General features: G+C 41.2%; 1 protein-coding gene across 1 annotated transcript in view; it reads right to left on the minus strand.

Annotated features, from left to right (window-relative positions):
• Nucleotides 1–17,985, minus strand: part of LOC118847145 (aldehyde oxidase 2-like) — a gene marked incomplete at its 5' end in the record, with an annotated part of 102,820 nt that extends 84,835 nt beyond the window's left edge. Inside the window, 7 exons of the mRNA XM_036755733.1 lie at nt 788–880; nt 2,250–2,394; nt 4,856–4,936; nt 5,787–5,876; nt 12,045–12,106; nt 15,803–15,929; nt 17,875–17,985. Of these exons, the coding sequence (XP_036611628.1) occupies nt 788–880; nt 2,250–2,394; nt 4,856–4,936; nt 5,787–5,876; nt 12,045–12,106; nt 15,803–15,929; nt 17,875–17,985 (709 nt within the window). The remainder of the gene's footprint in view (nt 1–787; nt 881–2,249; nt 2,395–4,855; nt 4,937–5,786; nt 5,877–12,044; nt 12,107–15,802; nt 15,930–17,874) is intronic.
• Nucleotides 17,986–22,128: the final 4,143 nt, after the last annotated feature.

The following is a 22,128-nucleotide window of genomic DNA, read 5'->3' on the forward strand; positions in this document are numbered from 1 at the left end:
GGGAACAGCCACAGTCAAGGGTGGAGTATGGATGAAGAATCAGCAAAGGAGATGGAGGAGAAGGAGTCTTTACAGAAAGAGTGGCACTTCAACTAGGTCTTGAAAGAAGATGATTTTTTGAATGGAGAAGGGAGATTGCTATAGTTATTTTTTTGTTGTTTTTGGGCAGGGCAATTGGGGTTAAATGACTTGCCCAAGGTCACACAGCTAGTACATGTGTCAAGTATCTGAGGAACTCAGGTCCTCTTGACTCCAGGGCTGGTGCTCTACTCACTGCACCATCTAGCTGCCCTTATGGTTATTTTTTTTAAAGGAAAGGATGCATGATGCTACAAACACATTTGACTCATAGTTATTGCCAACAAGAGAGAATGTAAAAGATCAACAGTGATATTACAAATATGACTAAACCTGTAAAGAGAGAAGCAGAGTGCACTAGAGTAGACATCCAAATGTTCTTCAGATTCCCCAAAGCCACCTGGGATTTTTTTAAGCCTTATACTCTGTTGAATTTCTTCTACAACTGTTACTTCTTTCCTAGGGTTGCCATTAAAGTTTCATTGAATTCAGTGTAATGAGTCAATGTCTTGGCTCTTTAGGCAGAGAAGGAAATAGTAAGTGTTGGGTCTGGTGGGTTTGGTGAGAACAGGACAGCTCTGTAGGTAAATAATAATACCTTTGATCCAAAGAATAAGTGAGATAAGAAATTATGAATCATCACAGCAAAACTGATTTCCAGAAGTTACCATATAGTGTGGTCATCTTCAGTAATATTCTAGGAACTCACCATCATTTGTATCAGTCACCATACTTAGCTCAGGAATTCTGGCTGGGGAGAGGAGAACTGGGTGAAAATGTCCTTGGAATTTCATAGCTGGTCCTAAAGGAGCAACACATTTCAGAGAGGTTAAGGGGAAAAAAATTCTTTTCTTAAGTTAAGATTTTGGCATAAGATGTAGTAGGAGACAAAATGAGCTTTTAGTTCTTTTTCATTTTTTTCTTGGTTAGCAGCAGTTCATTGTCACAGACTGAGCAATTATCAGGGATCTCAACTGCCCTTGGAATTAGGACTCCTGAGGTTACAGTTGTCCCTTCTACATCATGACTTTCCTTATTGCAATTTCAACATATAGTGGGTTAGCATAAGAAATTAAATGGGAATTTGGGGAGAGTTTTGTGGAAGCTGTAGATGACACGTGAAAACCAGCAGACAACACACAAAAAGTTTAGAAACTCAGGAATGCATAATATATATGTATAGTATTATATAATATCAATGCATTTTATCTTTTTGGGGGGGGGGAGGAGGGAAGGCAGGGCAATTGGGGTTAAGTGACTTGCCCAAGGTCACACAGCTAGTAAGTGTGTAAAGTGTCAGAGGCCAAATTTGAACTCAGGTCCTCCTGACTCCAGGGCTGGTGCTCTACTCACTGTGCCTCCTAGCTGCCCCCATTTTATCTTTTAATACCATAAAAGTTCAGACTTCTCTAGTATGATTGGAGGGCCAAAAAAATTTATGCAGATTTTCCAGATCCCCGGGCAGAGATGGAGCCATGGGACCTGGACCCTGAACTCTCCCACACAACCCAGCCCCTGAACCCAGTCCCTGGCATGCTCCTGAGGCATCTGTGCCATCCTGGTCTACCTAGATACTCAACAATCCTTTCAATAGTTCTTTCACTGTAGCGCCCTCCTACCCAACCCAGACCACACAACTCCTTTCATTGTCTGCACTTGGACCACCTCAGGCAATTTATCACTCCTTAATCCCATCCAGATCTTCTCACTGTCTTTTCTTGTATATAAGGACCAATCTTACACCCATTAAATTGGGCAGATTCTTAGAATCTTGCCAGCTCCTATTGGCAACACAATAGCAGATTTACTAAGAATCTTGCCGCCTAACCAGTGTTATAATAAAACCTCCCTACTCTGACTGAAAGAAGGCTTGAGTGGTTGAATTCTCTCAGACCCCTTGTACCCTTGCACTTCAGGGTTCCCAGCACTGCAAACCACAACAACATGGCGCTGTGGAAAGGATAACTGTAAAGTCATCCTTTAGTACTTGGTACTTGACCATGAACCAATCATCTAGTGAGCTCAGCTCACATGGGTATAATCACACCTCTGTTGCCCACCTTACTAGGTTGCTGCAAGGAAAGTGCCCTGTACATTGGAACGGCTACATGAACATGGAGCTCTTTTGTTATTATTATTATTGTTGTTGTTGTTGGACTCAGTCTACTTACCCACTGAAGTGTTTCCCACAACAAGAGGAGATTCAGGGTACTTTACTTTCAGCTCCAAGAGTTCCTTTAGGGTTACAGGAGAAATCCAAGTAACCCTCTCACCGTAGAAAGTCAGAGTTTCTTTATTGGGATCTTCTGCCATTCTCTGTGGGAAAACAACATGCAGGGTATAGTGCCTTTCAATTAGACTGCATACTCAGTGATCCTCTATAGAGAACAATTTTGGAAACTCTCCAGTCCTGCAGCCTCCATGATGGCTGTTCTCTGAAATTCGACCTTCAGAATTTCATCCTTTGAGCTTTGAATCTCCCACCATTTTCAGAGGGCAAGATTTAAGGGGGCTGGAGTGGAAGCTACAGAGGGGACAGCCAGCTGATTGATTAAGGAGGAGATAAGGCATCAGACTGAGAGCCCCAGAAACAAGTATTCAAGGACTTCACAGTGTTGCTTGGGGCTGTGCAGCTCAGCAAGGGTCCAGTGAGAGAATCTCTATGAATGAATGCTAAAAGATGATGCTGCTGTCAGTCAACAAACATTTAATTAAGTTCTTACTATAAGCCAGGCACCATAGTAAGTGCTAGAGATACAGGGAAAGGCAAAAATTGCACTCCCCCACCCCAAAGAGCTCACATTCTAATTGGGGAGACAATGTGCAATTTTTTATGTATGGTTTATACAGAGGGCAAATTGGAGGTAATCTCTCTTTTAAAATGCTTTTTTAAAAACTGAAATAAATTTTAATAGAAAAAAATGAAGACAGCAATTTATAGCTCCAAAGAGGCATTTTCATTTGGGGAAAATCAAAGTGTTACATTTTAAGAGAAATGAAATGTTACAGCTTGTACACCAAAATTAAAAAATTAAATTAAAATTTAAAAATAAAATGGTTACCTAGGTAATGCAGATCAAGAGCTCAATGGTAGAGGGTCATACATTATTAGAAAGAAATCCTCATCTGCATTATGCTCTCTCCTTAGTGTCCAACAGTGCCTCTTTTTTGGTAAGCTTGAACATTTTGGTAAACATTCAAGTAGCTTTTTGGTAAAAAGATTTTTGTATGATTGCCACTGCTGTTCCCATGATCACCTTTCTGCTTGTTTTTGTCAGTCTTTCCCCCTCTAAGCATCTCCTCCTCCTCCTCTTCCTCCTTTCACTCTTCTTCCTCCTCCTCCTTTTCTCTACCTCCTCCTTTTTCTCTTCCTTTTCTTCCTCCTCCTTTTCCTCTTCCTCCTTTTTCTCCTTCTCCTCCTCTTCCTTCTTTTTTCTCCTCCTCCTTTCCCTTCTCCTCCCTTCCCCTCTTCCCCTCCTCCTCTCCTACAGGTAATCTCTAAGGGAAGGCTCTAACATTGAGGTGCACAGGAAGAGCCCTCTTATAGAAGATGGAATTTGAGCTGAGACTTGAAGAAAGTCAAAGAAACCAAAAATAGGAAATGAGGAGGAAAAACAGTGCAGGAATTCCAGGGAGACAGGCAGTGAAAAGGCAGGGAGCCAGGAGATGGACTGATATATGTAAGGAACAGCAAGGAGGCCAGTGTCCATCACTGGACTGTATGTTGTGTAGTGTGTAGAGGGAAGTGAAGTATAAGTAGATTGGAACAATAGTGATGGGGTGATGGGACCTGGATCCCTAAAAGGAGAAGACCATGTCTTTGAAAGCAGCCCAGTACCTGAATTTTCCCATACAGCCCAGTCCCTGGTGTTTTGCCTGAGGCCTCTGGCTCAGCCCATTCCAGCCCACATAGATACTCAATAATCCTTTTAACAGCCCTTTTACTGTGACTCTCTGACCACTTAACCCCTTTCATTGTCTGCCCCTGGTCCACCCCAGGCTACTTACCACTCCTTAATCCCATCAAGATCTTTTCACTGACTCTTTTTTTCCCTTTTTTTGGGTATATAAGCATCAGTCTCATCCTCCTCAAATCTGCAGATTTACTAGGAATCTGCCCACCATACTGGTGTTACAATAAATCTTGTTACTTTGACTGAAAGAAGGTTTGAGTGATTGAATTTTTTCCAGGCAGACCTCCCTTACACTTCAGGGTTCCTAATACTCCAAACCACAGCAATGGGAAAAGGCCAGTTTGTAAAGGACTTTTAAAGTCAAATAGAGGATTTTATATTTGATCCTGGAAGTAATAGGGAGCTATTGGAGTTTATTGAGTGGGGGAGTGAAATGGTCAGATTGGGGGTTTGGAAAGATCACTTTGGCAAATATGCCAAATTCCCTTAAAACCACAGAGGTTCTTAACCTGGGGATCATCCTATTCTCTCTCTTTCCCTATATATTTTTATATATGTAAATATATAATTGCATTTCAAAATAATTTATTTTATTTGTATTTTATTTTATGCATTTAAAAACATTATTTGGAGAAGGGTTCCCCAGCCTTTGCTAGGCAGCTGAAGAAAGTTAAGGTTCTCTGTCTTAAGGCTTCTGCATAGGTGCCAAATGGAATAGCCTGCCCTTGGTGAGCTGCAAAGCATGGTTATTTATAAATTTATGATATTATCAATTGCACAGGAAGATAAATGAGGATGGTTGCATTTAACTAAATTTGCCACAGTGATAGGTAAGCAGAAGAGAGAAAAGTAACATATCTCACCAAGAGTTCTGGGGGGAAAATGAGCTCTTGGGTTGGGTCCAAGGGCTGGAACTCCTCTTTTGCGTATAGTTGGGTGCAGATCTTTAAAAAGAAAGTAAAGTTGAGGCATTTATATCTAGGTCTATGGGAAGGAAGTTCTTACCCTAAATAGGCAAAATGAGCATTACAAAGAAATCTCCAATTTCTCTGTGCTCTAGAAGAGAAAGTTCAAAGTCTCAGTGGGACATTACAAAAAAAATGCATTTTAAATGAGAAACTTGATAGTAATAATAGCGTTTATATAGTGTTTTAAGATTTGCAAAGCACTTTACACATCTCTTGAGATCCTCACAATAGTCCTGGGGGGTAGATGCTATTATCATTCATATTTTACACGTGAGAAAACTGATGCAGATTGGTTAAGAGACTTGTCCAGGGTCATACAGCTAGGAAATATCTGAAGCCTGATTTAAACTCAGGTCTTCCAGACTCCAGATCCAGTGCTCTATCCATTTTTACCTCCATATTGCAAGAAACTTCCTGAATGTAAAAGGGATGAGGATCAGAATATGAATTTGTAACAATTAATAGAAAAACCAAAACTAACAGTTCCACATTTCAGCTCCTCTGTCACCAACTTGTAAGCAATAACTATAAACAAATGGGGCTGCTAGGTGGCACCACAGTGCACAGAGCCTGGGGACTGGAGTCAGGAACACTCGTCTTGCTGAGTTCAAATCTGACCTCAGACACTTACTAGCTGTGTCATCCTGAGCAAGTCATTTAACCCTGTTTGCCTCAGTTTCCTCATCTGTCAAATGATCTGGAGAAGGAAATGGCAAACCACTCCAGCATCTGAGTCAAGAAAATCCCAAATAGGGTCATAAAGTGTCCAACACTATAGAACAACAATAAAATAAACAAATGTGGGGGGGGGAGGGAAGCAAATCACATCATTTTTACGATGAGATGATGAAGTTTGATTTTCTTCTTCATCCAAACAACATGTCCCTGTTCCCTTCATTTGACAGCAGTTTGACTCCTAAAAAAGAGTGAAATCTTGAGATAAAATCATTTATGCATCTAAATGGGAATTCATCTTTAAGAAAATTGAGCAATTTATAATACAGGAATAAATTTCTTTAGCTACTTCTTAGGTAGAAGAACCCATAATAAAAATGACAACCATGAGGGAGGACCTTGTACTGAAAAATGTAGGGAACTAGCTTTTTATATTTCATAGAACTTATCTTTCTTTTTCTCTTCCTCTCTTCTTTTTTCTCTCTTTCCTCCCTCTTTCCCTCCCTCCCTTCCTTTCTTTTTTCTTTATTTTCCTTTCTTTCTTTTTCCTCCTTCCCTCCATCCCTTCTTTCCTCCCCTTCTTCCCTCCTTCTCCCCCTCCCTCTCTTCCTTCCTCCCTCCCTTTCTTCCTTCCTCCTTTCCTTTTTCTTTCTTTCAAAAAGAAAGATTTTTACAGATGTTTATCTTTATAAACATTTGAGGAAAACTAGTTATAGATGAGTGATTGGGGACAGATTAAACGTTGACAGCTAATGAGTTTGAACATGTTGGTCATTCCCTTATTCTTTTTCCTGTCCTGTAACTCCTCACTTTACATACATTTAGGCAAAATGTTCTCCCCTGAGCACCTTCTGCCTCTGCCCATAGCTGACCACTATGTTCAAATGTTATCACCACCCCCTTCTGAATTCTTTTCATGGTATGACTTCCCCCAAAACCAGGACAAATAAGACCTAATGTCTTATGTAAAGTTAGTCTTTTTTTTTTTCCTTATTTTTTATTTATTTATGTATTCTTTAAAAATTATTATTTATTTAATATTTTTAGTTTTCAGCATTGATTTTCACAAGAGTTTGAATTACACATTTTCTCCCTATTTCTATCCTCCCCCCACTCCAAGATGGCATATATTCTGATTGCCCCGTTCTCCAGTTAGCCCTCCCTTCTGTCATCCCGCTCCCCCTCATCTCCTTTTCCCTTACTTTCTTGTAGGTCAAGATTTCTATGCCCCATTGCCTGTATATCTTATTTCCTAGTTGCATGCAAAAACTTTTTTTTTTTGAACATCTGCTTTTAAAACTTTGAGTTCCAAATTCTCTCCCCTCTTCCCTCCCCACCCCCCCTCTCTAAGAAGGCAAGCAATTCAACATAGGCCACATGTGTATCATTATGCAAAACCCTTCCACAATACTCATGTTGTGAAAGACTAGCTATATTTTGCTCCTTCCTATCCTATCCCCCTTTATTCAATTTTCTCCCTTCACCCTGTCCCTTTTCAAAAGTGTTTTCTTTTGATTACCTCTTCCCCTTATCTGCCCTCCCTTCTATCATCCCCCCTTTTTTATCTCCTTTCTCCTTCTTTCCTGTGGAGTAAGATACCCAACTAGTGTGGATGTTATTCTCTCCTCAGGTCAAATCCATGAGAGCAAGATTCTTTCATTCCCCCTCACCTGCCCCCTCCTCCCTCCCAACAGAATTGCTTTTTCTTGCTGTTTTTATGCAAGATAATTTACTCCACTCTATCTTTCCCTTTCTCCCTCTCTCAACATATTCCTCTCTCATCCCTTAATTTGATTTTATTTTTTTAGATATCATCCCTTCATATTCAACTCACCCTATGCCCTCTGTCTATATATACATATATGTATATATGTATATATATGTATATACATATATATACACATATACATATATATGTGCATATTCCCTTCAGCTACCCTAATACTGAGGTTTCACGAATCATACACATCATCTTTCCATGTAGGAATGTAAACAAAACAGTTCAACTTTAGTAAGTCCCTTATGATTTCTCTTTCTTGTTTACCCTTTCATGCTCCTCTTGATTCTTGTGTTTGAAAGTCCAATTTTCTATTCAGCTTTGGTCTTTTCACTGAGAAAGCTTGAAAGTCCTCTATTTTGTTGAAAATCCATATTTTGCCTTGTTGCATGATACTCAGTTTTGCTGGGTAGGTGATTCAGGTTTTAATCCTAGCTCCATTGACCTCTGGAATATCATATTCCAAGCCCTTTGATCCCTTAAAGTAGAAGCTGCTACATCTTGTGTTATCCTGATTGCATTTCCACAATTGCGTTGGCAAGCAAAATGGCCTTTGTTTTCTTTGAGTGACTCGGTGTATTTCATTGAGCCTTTCTGGGTGCTGGGCCCCAAGCCCAGAGCCCTATTAGGTGTGGAACCTATGTGGGTGCGGATTGGTGACTGAGGTGGGGCCCAAGGTAGGGCTAACTCCAGAGAGGGCCTAGTTTACATTTCTAGGACAGCAGAGGCTTTTAGACCACATGGGTTTAAGTCCACCTCTTTGTGACGATTCATGGGGCTGGCTAAGGGGAGCTGTTAACTCCAGAGTCATGCCCTATTGAGTGTTAACCTAATCTATGTGGATGTGAACCTCCCAGGGTCCTAAGGGGAGGGGCCAACTCAAGAACCAATCACCCTGGGCTCTGGTCATTCAGGCGACGCTTGATGATGTCAAAAGCTCTATAAGAGGAGAGAAGACAGCTTGAAGATCCCTTTTCGGTTGGAGCAGCAGCGGTGGCGAGTGTGACTCTGGGCCAGCCCTTGTTCTGAGCTCCCGGGCTGAACCTAGATGTTGGTAACTATGAATTGTATTGGGTCTGTCTGTTGATGTTTGTAATTTGTTTGTATTTTGTTCTGAAGTTCAGGGTGCTGGATTTTCCCCCTGAACATAATGAATGTTCTGAAGTTCAGGGTGCTGGTCTCTTCCCCTGAAGTAAGTGAATGAATCTGTATTTGTTCTGTCTGTTGATGCTTGTAATTTGTTTGTATTTGTTCTGAAGTTCAGGGTGCTGGATTTTTCCCCTGAACTAACTGAATGCTGTCTGTATGCTGGACTAAAGTAAGCTTGTCAAACCCTTCACCTTGCTTTCCTTGGTTAAGCAGATCAAAAGAACCTGTGCTTTCCTGGCGTGCCAGCAGCTTCCTGGGTGCTGGCTGTGGGTGGATCTTACACCCCCACAGAAGCTGCTAGCCGGATTGTTAAAACAACAATGCTAAAATTATTTTTTTCTGGCTGCTTGCAGTATTTTCTCCTTGATCTGGGAGCTCTGGAATTTGGCAAAAATTTTCAGGAGTTTTCTTTTTGGGATCTTTTTCAGGAGGTGATCGGTGGAGTCTTTCAATTTCTATTTTACCCTCTGGCTCTAGAATATCATGGCAGTTCTCCTTGATAATTTCTTGAAAGATGATGTCTAGGCTCTTGTTTTGATCATGGCTTTCAAGTAGTCCAATAATTTTTAAATTCTCTCTCCTGGATCTATTCTCCAGGTCAGTGGTTTTTCCAATGAGATATTTCACATTGTCTTCCATTTTTTCATTCCTTTGGTTCTGTTTTATAATATCTTGACTTCTCGTAAAATCACTAGCTTCCACTTGCTCCAATCTAATTTTTAAGGTAGTATTTTTTCAGTGGTCTTTTGGACCTCCTTTTCCATTTGGCTAATTCTGCCTTTCAAGGCATTCTTCTCCTCATTGGCTTTTTGGAGCTCTTTTGCTGTTTGAGTTAGTCTAATTTTTAAGGTGTTATTTTCTTCAGTATTCTTTTGGGTCTCCTTTAGCAAGTCATTGACTTGTTTTTTATGGTTTTCTCACATCACTCTCATTTCTGTTCCCAATTTTTCCTCTACTTCTCTTACTTGCTTTTCCAAATCCTTTTTGAGCTCTTCCATGGCCTGAGGCCAGTTCATGTTTTTCTTGGAGGCTTTTGATGTAGGCTCTTTGACTTTGTTGACTTCTTCTGGCTGTATGTTTTGGTCTTCTTTGTCACCAAAGAAAGATTCCAAAGTCTGAGTCTGAATCTGAGACTGTTTTTGCTGCCTGTTCATGTTCCCAGCCAACTACTTGACCCTTGAGTTTTTTGTCAGGATATGACTGCTTGTAGAGTAGAGAGTGTTTTGTCCCATGCTTGAGGGGCTGTGCTGCTATTTTCACAGCTACTTCTACAAAGCAAGCTCTGCCACAGCAGCACTCCTCCTCCCCCGAGAACCACCAACCCAGACCGGACTCAGATCTAAGCAGGCTCTGTACTCCTGCTCTGATAGGCCACTTAATTCCTCCCACCAGGTGGGCCTGGGGCCAGAAGCAACTGCAACTGTAGCTCTGTAGCTGCACCTCCTCTGCTGACTCTGGAGTGGTGGCCAAACTGTGAACTCCTTTCACTCTGTCCCCTGCAGTTTTTCCCACTAACCTTCTCTGTTATCTTTGGTGTTTGTGGGTTGAGAAGTCTGGTAACTGCCACAGCTCACTGATTCAGGGTGCTATGACCTGTTCTGCCCAGCTCCCGGTCTGGCTGGTCGGGTCGCAGCCCCTGATGGGCTCTGCTTTGCTCCACTCACAGCTCTAGGCAATAGACCCTACCCAGCGACCATCCAGGCTGTCCTGTGCTGGAACCCTGCTTCCCTCTGCTATTTTGTGGGTTCTGCAGTTCTAGAATTTCCTCAGAGCCATTTTTTATCAGTGTTTGGAGGGTCCTGGGGGAGAGCTTTAGGCAAGTCCCTGCTTTCCAGCTGCCATCTTGGCTCTGCCCCCCTAAAGTTAGTCTTTTGCAAGAGATAGTGGAATGGTCACAATTAGTGTGAATTATTCTTATAGAGAATTATTATAGAATTATTATTATAGAAGTATTTTTATGGATTTGGATTGACTCAAAAAGTATTTTCTTTGTGGGTGTCCTTCCCTCTGTGGGAGAATTATTTTCTGCCATTGAAACATCTTTGGGGCTTGTTAGCTGTATGATAAGCAGTAGAATGTAAGCTCCTGATGGGAGGGACTGGTCCCTAGTCCCTTGTACAGAGTAGGTACTTAATATGTTTGTTTAATTGAATTAATTGGTAGGGATCTCTAGCCATACTTCTGATAGTTTCTGTGCTGCTATCATCTCTAAGTCTGTCCCTGGAAAGGCTATAAATATACATGCACAGATTTTTCTCCATAACAAGAATCTTTATTTCTATTCCTCAGCAAGTACTCTATTTCCATTATGGTTCAACACACTGTTTAATGAGCCTCACAAGCTGTAAATATAATTGCCCCATTTAGTGACGTTGGCCCACTCTAAGAAAACTTGACAGGGCTATTTGGAGTTCCCAAGGACCCTAGGCTTCCGCTTTCATGCCAACCACCAGCCCCAGGCACCTGTAGAGACAGCTCTGCCCTGTCTCTAAGGAGCAGCACCCACTTCCTGCCACATTTGTCCCCTTCCACTAACAAAGGAACTTAATACCAGAACAGAGAACATTGGGCCCCCTTCTTAGAATCACATGTCAATGTGCTGTTGCATGGACCTACTGAGTTTTTCTGGATCTTGAAATCTAGTTTCTGGTCCCCTTTTCAGGATTACATTTCCCACCCATTTCCTTTGTGTCTTTGAAGTGATCCCTGGACACTTCTTTCCTCTGTGCTCAGAAAGGTTTCTTTTTCCTCTTGTCTACCTATTCTGGGTCTCTGGCCACACGTCCTATGTGGGTTCCACTCATTTCTGGTTCCTAGCCCAGGCCCTTGGATAACAATGGTGAACAATCTCCCTAGACTTCACATCCTCCTTCTCCTTCTTAATTGGTCTGGTATTCAGAACCTGTCTGCTTTCCATGTCCCATCTTCTGGGAGCACAAATTCTCCTCCTGGATCTGCCCTTAACTTGTTATAGGACATTGAGTAATTCACAGTTTCTTCTGCACTTAACTCTCTGGACAATGAAAGAGTAGGAAGAGATTATCTTCCGGGTCCCTTTCAGTTCCAACATTTTGTGCTCCTGGGAATCTGTACTTACCCTTAGCTGTGATCTTTTACTTACAGAATGTCTTATTCAGTATAGTTGGGGGGCCTGACCTGGTTCAGTCTGGGCTTCCCTAGCACTGTCCCACTAACCAAGCACTAACAGAGCCCCATCACTGGTTATAATATCAGTTCATATTCCTTTGGACCTTTGGATAGTTCCAACATTTCCCTCTGATACACCATGCTACCTGCCCTCAGCAAACCCATAAAGTGCCAATGAATCAGCATAACAAACTGATTTGGCCATTTTAGTATCTAAACAACCCTAGGTTTTTCCATCCTTTCCACGTGCATCATCTTTTCTAGACTTTGAGCAGCTGAATATTATTTGTGCCCAGTCTTCAGACTATTCTCCCTCCCTGTCAGCCTCCTGCTTACCGCACAGAAAGTTTTGCTGCTTTCTAGAATTGAACGATATCCAGTGCAGCGGCATAGGTTACCTGAAAATAGAGGAAATACAATTTGTAAATGGATTTTATTTTTAGAGGCTTATTTAGAAACTTAGAGCTGATGGGACTATTTACTAGGGATTTTTAGTCAGAAAATAAGGCTTTAATTATGATTTTTATCCAATTAATGATTTTTCTCTAATTAGAACAGAAAAGTATTCTCTCTCTGCCCAGGATCGCAGATTTAGAGTTGGAAAAGACCTTAGAGGTCATGTAGTCTAGCCTGATATCATCTATTCAAATCAGTGGATCAATGATGAGTAAGTGCCTACTATATGCAAAGCTCTGCCTGTGGTGCTGGGGGTACAGAGACAAAATAATAATAATAATAATAATCATAATAATAATAAAACTAGCATTTCTTTGGTCCTTTAGGGTTTGCAGAACACTTTACTCATGGTATCATTTGGACCTTACAACACCTTTGTAATGTAGAGGCTATTATTATACCCATTTTAAAATGAGGAAACTGGATCTGGGAGGGATTAAGTGAGTTACTTGGCTGGTAAGTGTGAGAGGAAAGATTTGTACTTAGATTTCCCTGAGTCTAAGACCAGCGTTCTATCTGCTATGCCACAAATAGTCCTTGCCCTCAAGGAGCTTACTTTCCAATTGAGAAAACAACAATTACACGCATATACATAAAGTAGGGTGCAGGGCTCTTCTAAGACACTGGACTCACACTAGTCCAGTCTTGGGTCTTGACTCCAAAAGAGTCAATTTATCTTCTTTTGGCTTATTTTCCCAATTTGGATTAGTCCAGGAAAGTTTCCAAATTAAAACAAGTATAGCTAATGTCCAAGACGCCTCAAATGTGGGTAGCGGAAGGATCTGCCATTTAAAATTATTTTTTTTATTTAGCATTTTACTTTCTCCCAATTACATGTAAAAACAATTTTTAACATTTTTTTTTAAATTTTGAGTTCCAAATTCTCTCCCTCCCTTTCTCCTTCTTTGAGAAGGCAAGCAATTTGATATGTGTTATGCATGTGGAGTCATGCGAAACATATTTCCATATTAGTCATGTTGTAAAAGAAAACACAACCTCCTCTCCCCCCCCTCAAAAAAAAAACAACTCTAGAAAAATAAAGTAAAAAATAGTATGCTTCAATCTGCATTCAGATTCAATCAATTCTTTCTCTGGAGGTGGATAGCATTTTTCATAATAAGTCCTTTAGAATTGTCTTGGATCATTGTATTACTGAGAATAGCTAAATCATTCACAGTTGATTATCATACAGTATAAGCACCTGCCATCTTGCCAAACTTCAGACAATACACTAGAGATACTTTAGGTTAAAAAAAGGCTTTAAAAAAATCTGACAAAGTTCAGACAAAAGATGATGTCAACACATAAAACGATTAAGTAAAGGTATGTAGAGCCTTGCATTCTGACTTTCTGTTTCTTCCACACTGCTGGTACTGCTCAGATGACAGAATGTTTGTAAAACACTTAGCATAGGGCCTGGCACATAGTAGGCACTATATAAATGTGTATTCCCTTCCCTCTTTCCAAGATCAACAATGATTTCTCAATTCCCGAAATTCAGAGGTATTTTCTCAATCCTCGTGCTTCTTAACCACTCTCTCCTTCTTAATAGTCTTTCATTTCTGGCTGGTTCTCAGTCATTATCCTCCTTGATCTTTTTTGTTTTTGTTTTTTCGGAGGGGGGAAGGTGGGGCAATTGGGGTTAAGTGACTTGCCCAAGGTCACACAGCTAGTAAGTGTGTCAAGTGTCTGAGGCTGGATTTGAACTCAGGTCCTCCTGACTCTAGGGCTGGTGCCCTACTCACTGTGCCACCTAGCTGCCCCCTCTCCTTGATCTTTCAACAGTATTTGACATTGTTGATGGCTTCCTCCTTGATGTTCCCTCCTTCCTTAGCTTCCATAACATTACTCTCTTGGTTCTCCTTGTTTTTTGGGGTTTTTTTGGGCCTTTTCTTTCTCCTCCTATCCCTTTGGTGTGAGTCTCCCATGCCTCAGTCTTAGACCCTTTTCCTGTCTCTCTATGCTCTCATTCATAGTGACCTCATTTTATCTCATTAATTTAATTATTATCTCTTTACAGATGATTGCCAAATCTACATATCTATTCCCAAATTTTCACCTTCATTCGAATTCCACATTCCCAACTGCTTGCAAGACATCCACTTGGATGACCTACCAGCATTTTGTTCAGGTAACTGCAGTATAAAGAATGCTAGACTTAAGAGTTAGGAAGAACTAAGTTCAAATCCCACCTCTGACAGTTAATAGTTTCTATAATCCTAGGCAAGTCATTTAACCTCTTCCAGCCTCAGTTGTTTACCACATCTGTAAAGTGGGGGAATAATGGCATCTACATCACAGAGTTATTGTGAAATTAACATATATAAAGCACTTTGCAAACTATAAAGCCCAAGATATAAAGGCTAACGATTACCACTAAAACTGTCTTTCCTTCCAACTAATTGATGGCACCACTATCTTCCCACATATCTAAGTTTGAAACCTTTAGATCATCGTGGACTCTTCTTTGCTCTTCTTTCATTTTTCCCCTACCCCCATAAAAACAGCTGTTGGGTTTCACCAATTTGACATCTATAGCATCTCTCGAAGTTCTGCTCTTCTCTGCGGTCACACACCCTTATCTAGCCTGCATTAACCCTCACCTGGACTTGGTCTTGGTCTCCTAACTAGTATCCTGGCCTTTAGTCTCTCTTATTTAACATCTATCCTTTGCACAAGTACCAATAAAATCATTCTAATACACAGGACTGACCATGTCTCTCCTGCTCATGAACTTCCAAATGCTCCCTAGAGCCTGTAGCATAAAATACAAATGCCTTAGCCTGGCTTTTATAGACCTCTATGATCAGGCTCCAACCCTTTCCAGACTTATTTCCTATTTCTCCACTTTGTGTACAACTAGCTAGTCCTTTATATAGTCCTGCCCTCTCCTCACATATGCCATGCTTGGAAGGTGCTCCCTTTGTATCTTCACCTGTGGAAAATCTTTTCTTCTTTCAAAGTTCAGGTTAGGTGCTATCTCCTCCACAAAGCATTCCCTGACCTCAGCCAGATGGGGGAATCTCTCTCCTCAAATTTTCTTTGACTAATTTCTCATTTACCCTTATTACAATCTATCTTTGTTCATACTAATTTGTTTATTTGTCAGATATCTCCAATTAGAATGTAAACTTTGTAAAGGCAGAGATTATTTTGATTTGCTTTTCAATGTAGTATTCTGTGGCCTTAGCTTAGTGACTGGTGCATAGTAATTACTCAATACATATTTTTTTGAATTGAGGAACTTTGATTACAATATCTGAATTTAAGTTTTTTTTTCCTTTTTAATTCCTGTGTTGCTCTTTTCCCACTTCCCGCCCCCAAACTCTTTAGGATCTATCCTTGTCTCATCTCCCCTGTTCTTGTATAGGGTTTGACAATTTCGTTCTTTCTCTTCTGATTCCCCATAGGTAAAACACTAGGTTACTACTAATAATTAATCTCTTTGTCATATCATGAGCATGCTGAGGAGCTCAACAAATTTCCCCAGATTTTCCAGTCCAGTGACAGGCAAACATAGGCTAACAGCTGGTGAATTCACAGACTTAGAAAGTTTGTTCCTCATGGGGTTAAATGTAATAGACTTTTTACCTGCCCTCCCCATGCCCCACCCCCATTCCTCCTTTATCTAAACCTACCTCCCAGGGCTTCAGTCAGCTGCTGTGGAGAGGGCTCTGGGTGGTTCCTCAGGAGAGCATACAAGGACATCACCATCCCTGGGGTGCAGAATCCGCACTGAGTGCCGTGGCCTTTGGCAATCCTCTCCTGGGTTGGTGCACATGTGGGAACAGGATTATAAGATGTAGAGCTAGAAGGGTGCTTAGAGATCATCTAGTCTAGGGCTTCCTAACCTTTTCTGTGCCATGGACTCCTTTGACCATCTCGTGTTGATCCCTCTTCCCCCAATGACATTTGATGCCTACATTCATAATTGAAGGAAATGCTAAATTTCAGTTAGAGTTTAGTGAAAATAAAGATGTAATTCCCCGCCCCCCCCATCCAAATTCTTAGATTCCCCAAAAGTTCCTCCTGGACCCCTTGGGGGTTTGGGGACCCTAGGTTAAGAACCCCTAAACTAGCCCAGTTCCCTCATTTCATAGATGAGGAAGCCAATGCCTAAAGAAATGACTTTCTCAAAGTCACCCAGGGACTAAATTGAAGCAGCTAAGTGTTGCAGTGGATATGGGCCTGGAGTCAGGAAGACCTGAGTTCAAATCCAGCCTGACATTTACTAGCTGTGTATATGGTCCTGGGCAAGTCATTTAGCTTTTGTTTGACTCAGTTTTTTAAATTGTAAAAAGGGGATAATAATAGCACTTTTCTTACAGGGATGGTGTGAGTATTAAATGAGATAAGATTTATAAAGAGCTTAACACAGTGCCTGGCACATAGTTGGTGCCATACAAATGCTTATTCCCTTCCCTTAGTAAGTTGGCCAGCCAGATTTGGTCTAGTTGGTCTAGACAAGTTTTGAATTTGAACCAAGGCCCTCTGATCCCAATGCCATGCAGGCCTTATCATTAATTTTTATTCAGAAAAAAACCCCACAAAAACCTCACTCTATGTATGGGCTGAGCTCCTGGTATTGCCAATCCTATTTGGTTGCCACTAACACTCTCATAAGATAGTGTTAAAGGTTAAATAAATTATTGAACGTGTCAACAGACCACTTTAAAATTAATTGTCTCATTCCTATATGTATCTAGATTTTTATAAAGTGAGCCAAATGCTGGGAAAATGACTTTTCTTCAGTCTCTGATGTTTTGTTGAAGTTAGGAACATAATCCACTCTTAAAATACAAAGATAAGTGAAATTAAACATGGATTTTTACTCTAGAATTTGAGAAAGGATTAAGCTGTTTGCTATTTGTATACTAGATGTAAATAGAAATGGCATACATCTGTAGTGTTTAATGATTTTAATTTTTTTAGAATATTCATAAAGATTGTACATCCTCTAGACCATAGATTTTTTTTCTACAGGGATTTCACACTGAATTCACATTACCATGCATATTTATTAGATTAATTTGTGCATGTGCATCTCCTTCCCCCCCCCCCCCCCCAACTAGACTGTAAGCTCCAGAAAGAGCAGGGTCTTGGTCTTAGCAAACTTTGTATCTCCCATGATTGCCTGCTTAGAACATAGGACTCTGCCAATTGTAAATGCTCAGTAAATGACAGGTTGAGTTGAACTGCCCCAATCCAGTATTCCACCATTGGAGAAGAAGCCTGAATTTTATCATATCAAATTGGGAACTTACTCAGCACAGTGCCTAACTACAGTTCCAGAAAAGTATAACAAGGACAAGAAAGAAGAATATCATAATTTCAGAGAAATTTGTCACCTCCTTTTCCCTGTCTTCAGCTGATTCCTTCTAAGACATAGTGAGGCAGTCGATGGAAATTAACATTTCCACTTACATAATTAGAACTTGAAGGCTCAGAAAGCATGGTGAATACACAATATATGATGGGGGAAAGTTCTTAAAAATGACAGAGGCAGTGTGGTGGATTGAAAAGCACACTACATGAGAAGGCAGAAGACCTGGGTGGTAGTTTGGACTATGTTCTGGGACCTGTCATGTGACCGTAGGCAGGCTGCTTCCCCTTGCTGCTGTTCAGCATTGGTAAAATGAGAGGGTTGAAATAGATCACCAATAAGGCCGACAATTTCTGATTTCATGAGAAATAGGTAACGTGCTCTTACCTGAATGGGATGAATCCTGGTTCTGGTGCTACCAATACCTTCCACCGTGGTGACTGCAGCTCCATGCAGAGAGCAGATGGGAAGCAGGCAAGCAGTAACTGCATAATGTCTTCATATTTGATACACAAGCATAATCAAGGTCAGTAGTACAATCACATTTGGTGGGACTATTGGAAAAGAGGGGTGAATAGTGGAAAATCATCACTGCTCATGAGTCCCAAGAGGTGTGTACCTTTGAAGGGTCTGGGGTCTCTTAATATTCTTTGAGGAAAATAGAAGCTTCAAATCCTCTCTGCCGACTTTGTAGTAGTTGTAAAGATACATAACCCCCAGGGTGAAGCTGGAATGGTACTCGCCCCTTAGGAGTTTGGTTATGAAGCAGTATTGGTTATCACTATAGCTAGCAACGATGGTACCTGGACCTCATAGGTTATCCGTAATGGAGAGATGGAATCAGGAGACACATCAGAGGCAGTTGCTGGGGAAGCTTCTTCTCAGGATGGAGACGGATGAGGCTGGGCCAGGGAAGAGATCATCTGGTAGCTTCTGATTTTAGCTAATTATTTATTAACAGGGTACTAAGTTCAGTTGTTTCTGCCTCTTGAAAGAGTTCAAGTGCTGTTAATGCCCTTTAAGTTCTACCTCTTGAAAGAGTTCAAGTGTTGTCAATACCCTTTAAGTTTTGACACCCATAGGTGAAGCCTTGATTGCTTTACTTATGGCACTCATGTGATATAGTTGAAAGAATGGACTTCTGAATCAGGATACTTATCTCTGTATTTTCATACTGGCTCTGAAATTTATTAGATATGAGAAATTGGGGAAGTCACTGAACATGTTTGAACCTCAGTTTCTCTATCTGTAAAATGTGATTAATACTACTTGTACTATCTCACAGAGCTGTTGTGTGGAAAATGCCTTGTAAACTGAAAAAAAATGATTTTAGATAGACAATGACAGACTCAGAATCTGGATGTAAGGGTAATTAGTGGCAAGCAGTAAGCACTTGTGAAAGTGTGGATCTATGTCAGATGTCTGCCAAGTAAGACCTCTAGGAATACTTTGGTGGAGAGTTTGAAGATAACATGGGATACTATGAGAGCACCAGGGCAGCTAATTGAGGAAGGAGGGCACTTACGTGGGAAGTAGGTAAGTTGGGAGCTTCTTAAGATGACCTTTGCATTCCTACCTACGATTTTGATTGGACTTAGCCCTGGTGGTGGAGGAAGCAAGGGACAGAGAGATCTCATTGCCTTCCCTGTCTAAGCCATGCCTGGGGAGCCTTTGGTAAGGTACCCAGAGGTAGGAGACAGTCATAATCAGTAATCACAATCAGATGTTGGATTCTGGTGTTTTAGGACCCATGGGTAGTATTAGGAATTGAATTAATATCTCCCCTGAGAATGTGAGAGCGTAAACCTAGTAAAGGAGTGTTTCACATTAAACTTTGTGCTGGATGTTTTTCAGATCTTCAGAAAGGATACCTTATTTTCTTGGAAATGGGGTCATACTTGGATACCATCACTGTGCAGGCCCCACAACCTCCTCCTCCACAGGCATATTTGGTTCCTGTGAGACGGACTAGACAGGCAACAGTCAAGGAAAAGATTTGATTTCTCATGTTTTGTCCCTGTTATAGGTAGCATGGTGTAATGGATAGAGAGCCAGCCTTGGGTGCGATTTCTGCTGCTGGATATATACAGTATGGTCACTTGAGGGAATTATCATCAGTCTGGCCTTGAAGGATGGCTCCCAGAGCCAATGCTGTGTCATTTTCTGGACCAACCTTTCCTCTACCTCTGTCCCCTTCCCGAAGACCTTTCAGTCTCACCCCACCCCACCTTCCCATACACATATACTTCCCCCCTCCCTGCATATGGTGGATGGGCCAGAGCTAAGCTCAGCAAACCGGGCCTGGAATCCAGATCATTTGTGAAAGTACCTGGGACTTTTTATGCCTCCTATCATTTAACCTTTCTCCACTAATCCTGATCTCTTCCATCGGTCTGTCAGTCAGTCAGTCAGTCAGTCAGTCAATAAGTATTTATTAAGCACTTACTATATACAAACCCTGGGATATAAAGAAAAGCAAAAACACTGTTCCTGCCCTCAAGTAGCTCATACTCTAATTGGGGAGACAACACTTAAATAACCACACACATGTAGTCACACAATGTAACATATAAGCATAGACAGATACCTGTGTGTATGTATATATCCTGCATACACACATACGTACGTACTTGGAGGAAATTTAAAAAATTTTAAAAACCTGTGTGCTTTGAGTTTGGAGGAAATATCTCTCCTGAAATAGTAATCTTAGGAGTCAAAGAAATATAGCCTGAAGGGGCATGTAAAATAAACACACTCTCAGTCTGATTCCACCTCAAAGGGAGGTTTCCACTACCTTAGACTTTCAGTACACATAGATATTCTGACGATCTGATGACATTAACTACAAGAAAACACCCCTATCCTGAACAGACCTAATTTTGGGCACAATAGAGAGGCTCCCTTTGCCATCTGTCCCATAGCTGAGTAAAATCCTATGTATGTGTTTATTTCCCAGGCTGAGTTGCCAGCCACTGACAAATGACCATCAGCTGATGCTAATTAGGCTTTTATCTTCTAGCCCAGCGGTGGGGAACCTGAGGCCTTTGTCCTTGAGGCCACATGTGGTCCTCAAGGTCCTCAAGTGCAGGTCTTTGACTAACTCCAAACTTCACAGAACAAATCCTGTTTTTAGAAGTTTGAATTTAGTCAAAGAGCCACACTTGAGGGCCTAGAGGGCCACATGTGGCCTCGAGGCCCGAGGCCTCAGGTTCCTTACCCCTGTTCTAGCCTTTCCTTTTGATTTATTGACCTTCAGTCAAATGGACTTAGGTGGGAGGAATTATTCTCTGGGAGGCTCATAGGATATCTGGGCTGGGGAATTCCCCAACACATACATCACACACATTTCTATGTGTGTATAGCAATATACACAATGTTATATATGTATACACATATGCATATACACATAAACAATGCACTACACACATATGTGCACATGCATATATACATAGGTATGTGCACACATCTATACATGTATTTATACACACATAAATGCTTTTCTGTATACTCTAGATCATGGAAATCATGGAAGGGAATTAAATATAAGATGACTGCAAAAGGAGGAGGAAGCCATGTTGTGGAGGGCTTTAAAAGCCAAACTTAGGAGTTTAGAGTTGATCACAGGGCTAATGGGGAGTTAGTAGAGTTTATTGAGGAATGGGGCAGAGTGTTATGTAGCCTGACCCAAAGCACTTTGGAAGCTAAGTGGAGGATGGATTAGAGGGGGAAGAGACTAGAGCTTTAATCGTCTGTGCCTTGAAGACTTTCACTGGGTGAAAGGAATGCCCACGGGGCACTGGCCAACCAAGTTTTCCTCTTGGAGAGGGAACTGGTCTGTTGTTTCCCTCCTTGGGTCAGGGGACTCCTGCTTGTTTTCAATGTCCACATTGGAAAGGAAATATCCTCCATCAGTTAACTCTTTGCTCAATGTAATAGCAATTTAGATTCGAAGATCTTTCCCACCCATTAATAGGCCATGTGACCTACTTATATCACAGGAAGCCTAGGTTACATGTGGTGGGAGGAGCTTCCTGACAGGAAAAGGAAGTTATGTCACAGGAAATGCTGAGAGAGAGAGAGAGAGAGAGAGCGAGCAGTTATGGCTGCTAATGGCTGCTAATGACCACCCTTGTGATTGTTAGAACTGAACAGGCTGACTTAGCTGTACTATGAGCTTGTTTTGGGCAAGACCCTAGCAGGCGGTTGAAGAGGTTTTGCGATGGCCAGGCTCCAGGTTGTGATATTGTGTGTGGAATGTTTTACTGCTGTGATAGACTGGATATATGGTTCTCTGGTGTCTAAATAAATGGTTTACTTCTTCTGCCTTCTATGTGGAGAGTCTCATATACTTTGCAATACAGAACTACGTAGGCATTTTGACAATTATCATCTACATTGTTATTATTGTCTTACTGTTACACTCAGCTCTTTATCCTCTCCCATGTAGCCATTGGGTTATGGGGAAGGAATTGTGCTCCAAGTTAGATTATATATGAAAAAGAAACTACAGTTATCCCTTCCATATTGTGGTTTTGATATATCATGGGCTGGCATAAGAAATTAAATGGAAATTTGGGGGGAGTTTTGCAGAAGCTGTAGACAACACATGAAGGCCAGCAGAGGACACAGAAAAAGTTTAGA

Source organism: Trichosurus vulpecula, chromosome 4, assembly GCF_011100635.1.
Source record: "Trichosurus vulpecula isolate mTriVul1 chromosome 4, mTriVul1.pri, whole genome shotgun sequence".
Lineage (NCBI taxonomy): Eukaryota > Metazoa > Chordata > Mammalia > Diprotodontia > Phalangeridae > Trichosurus > Trichosurus vulpecula.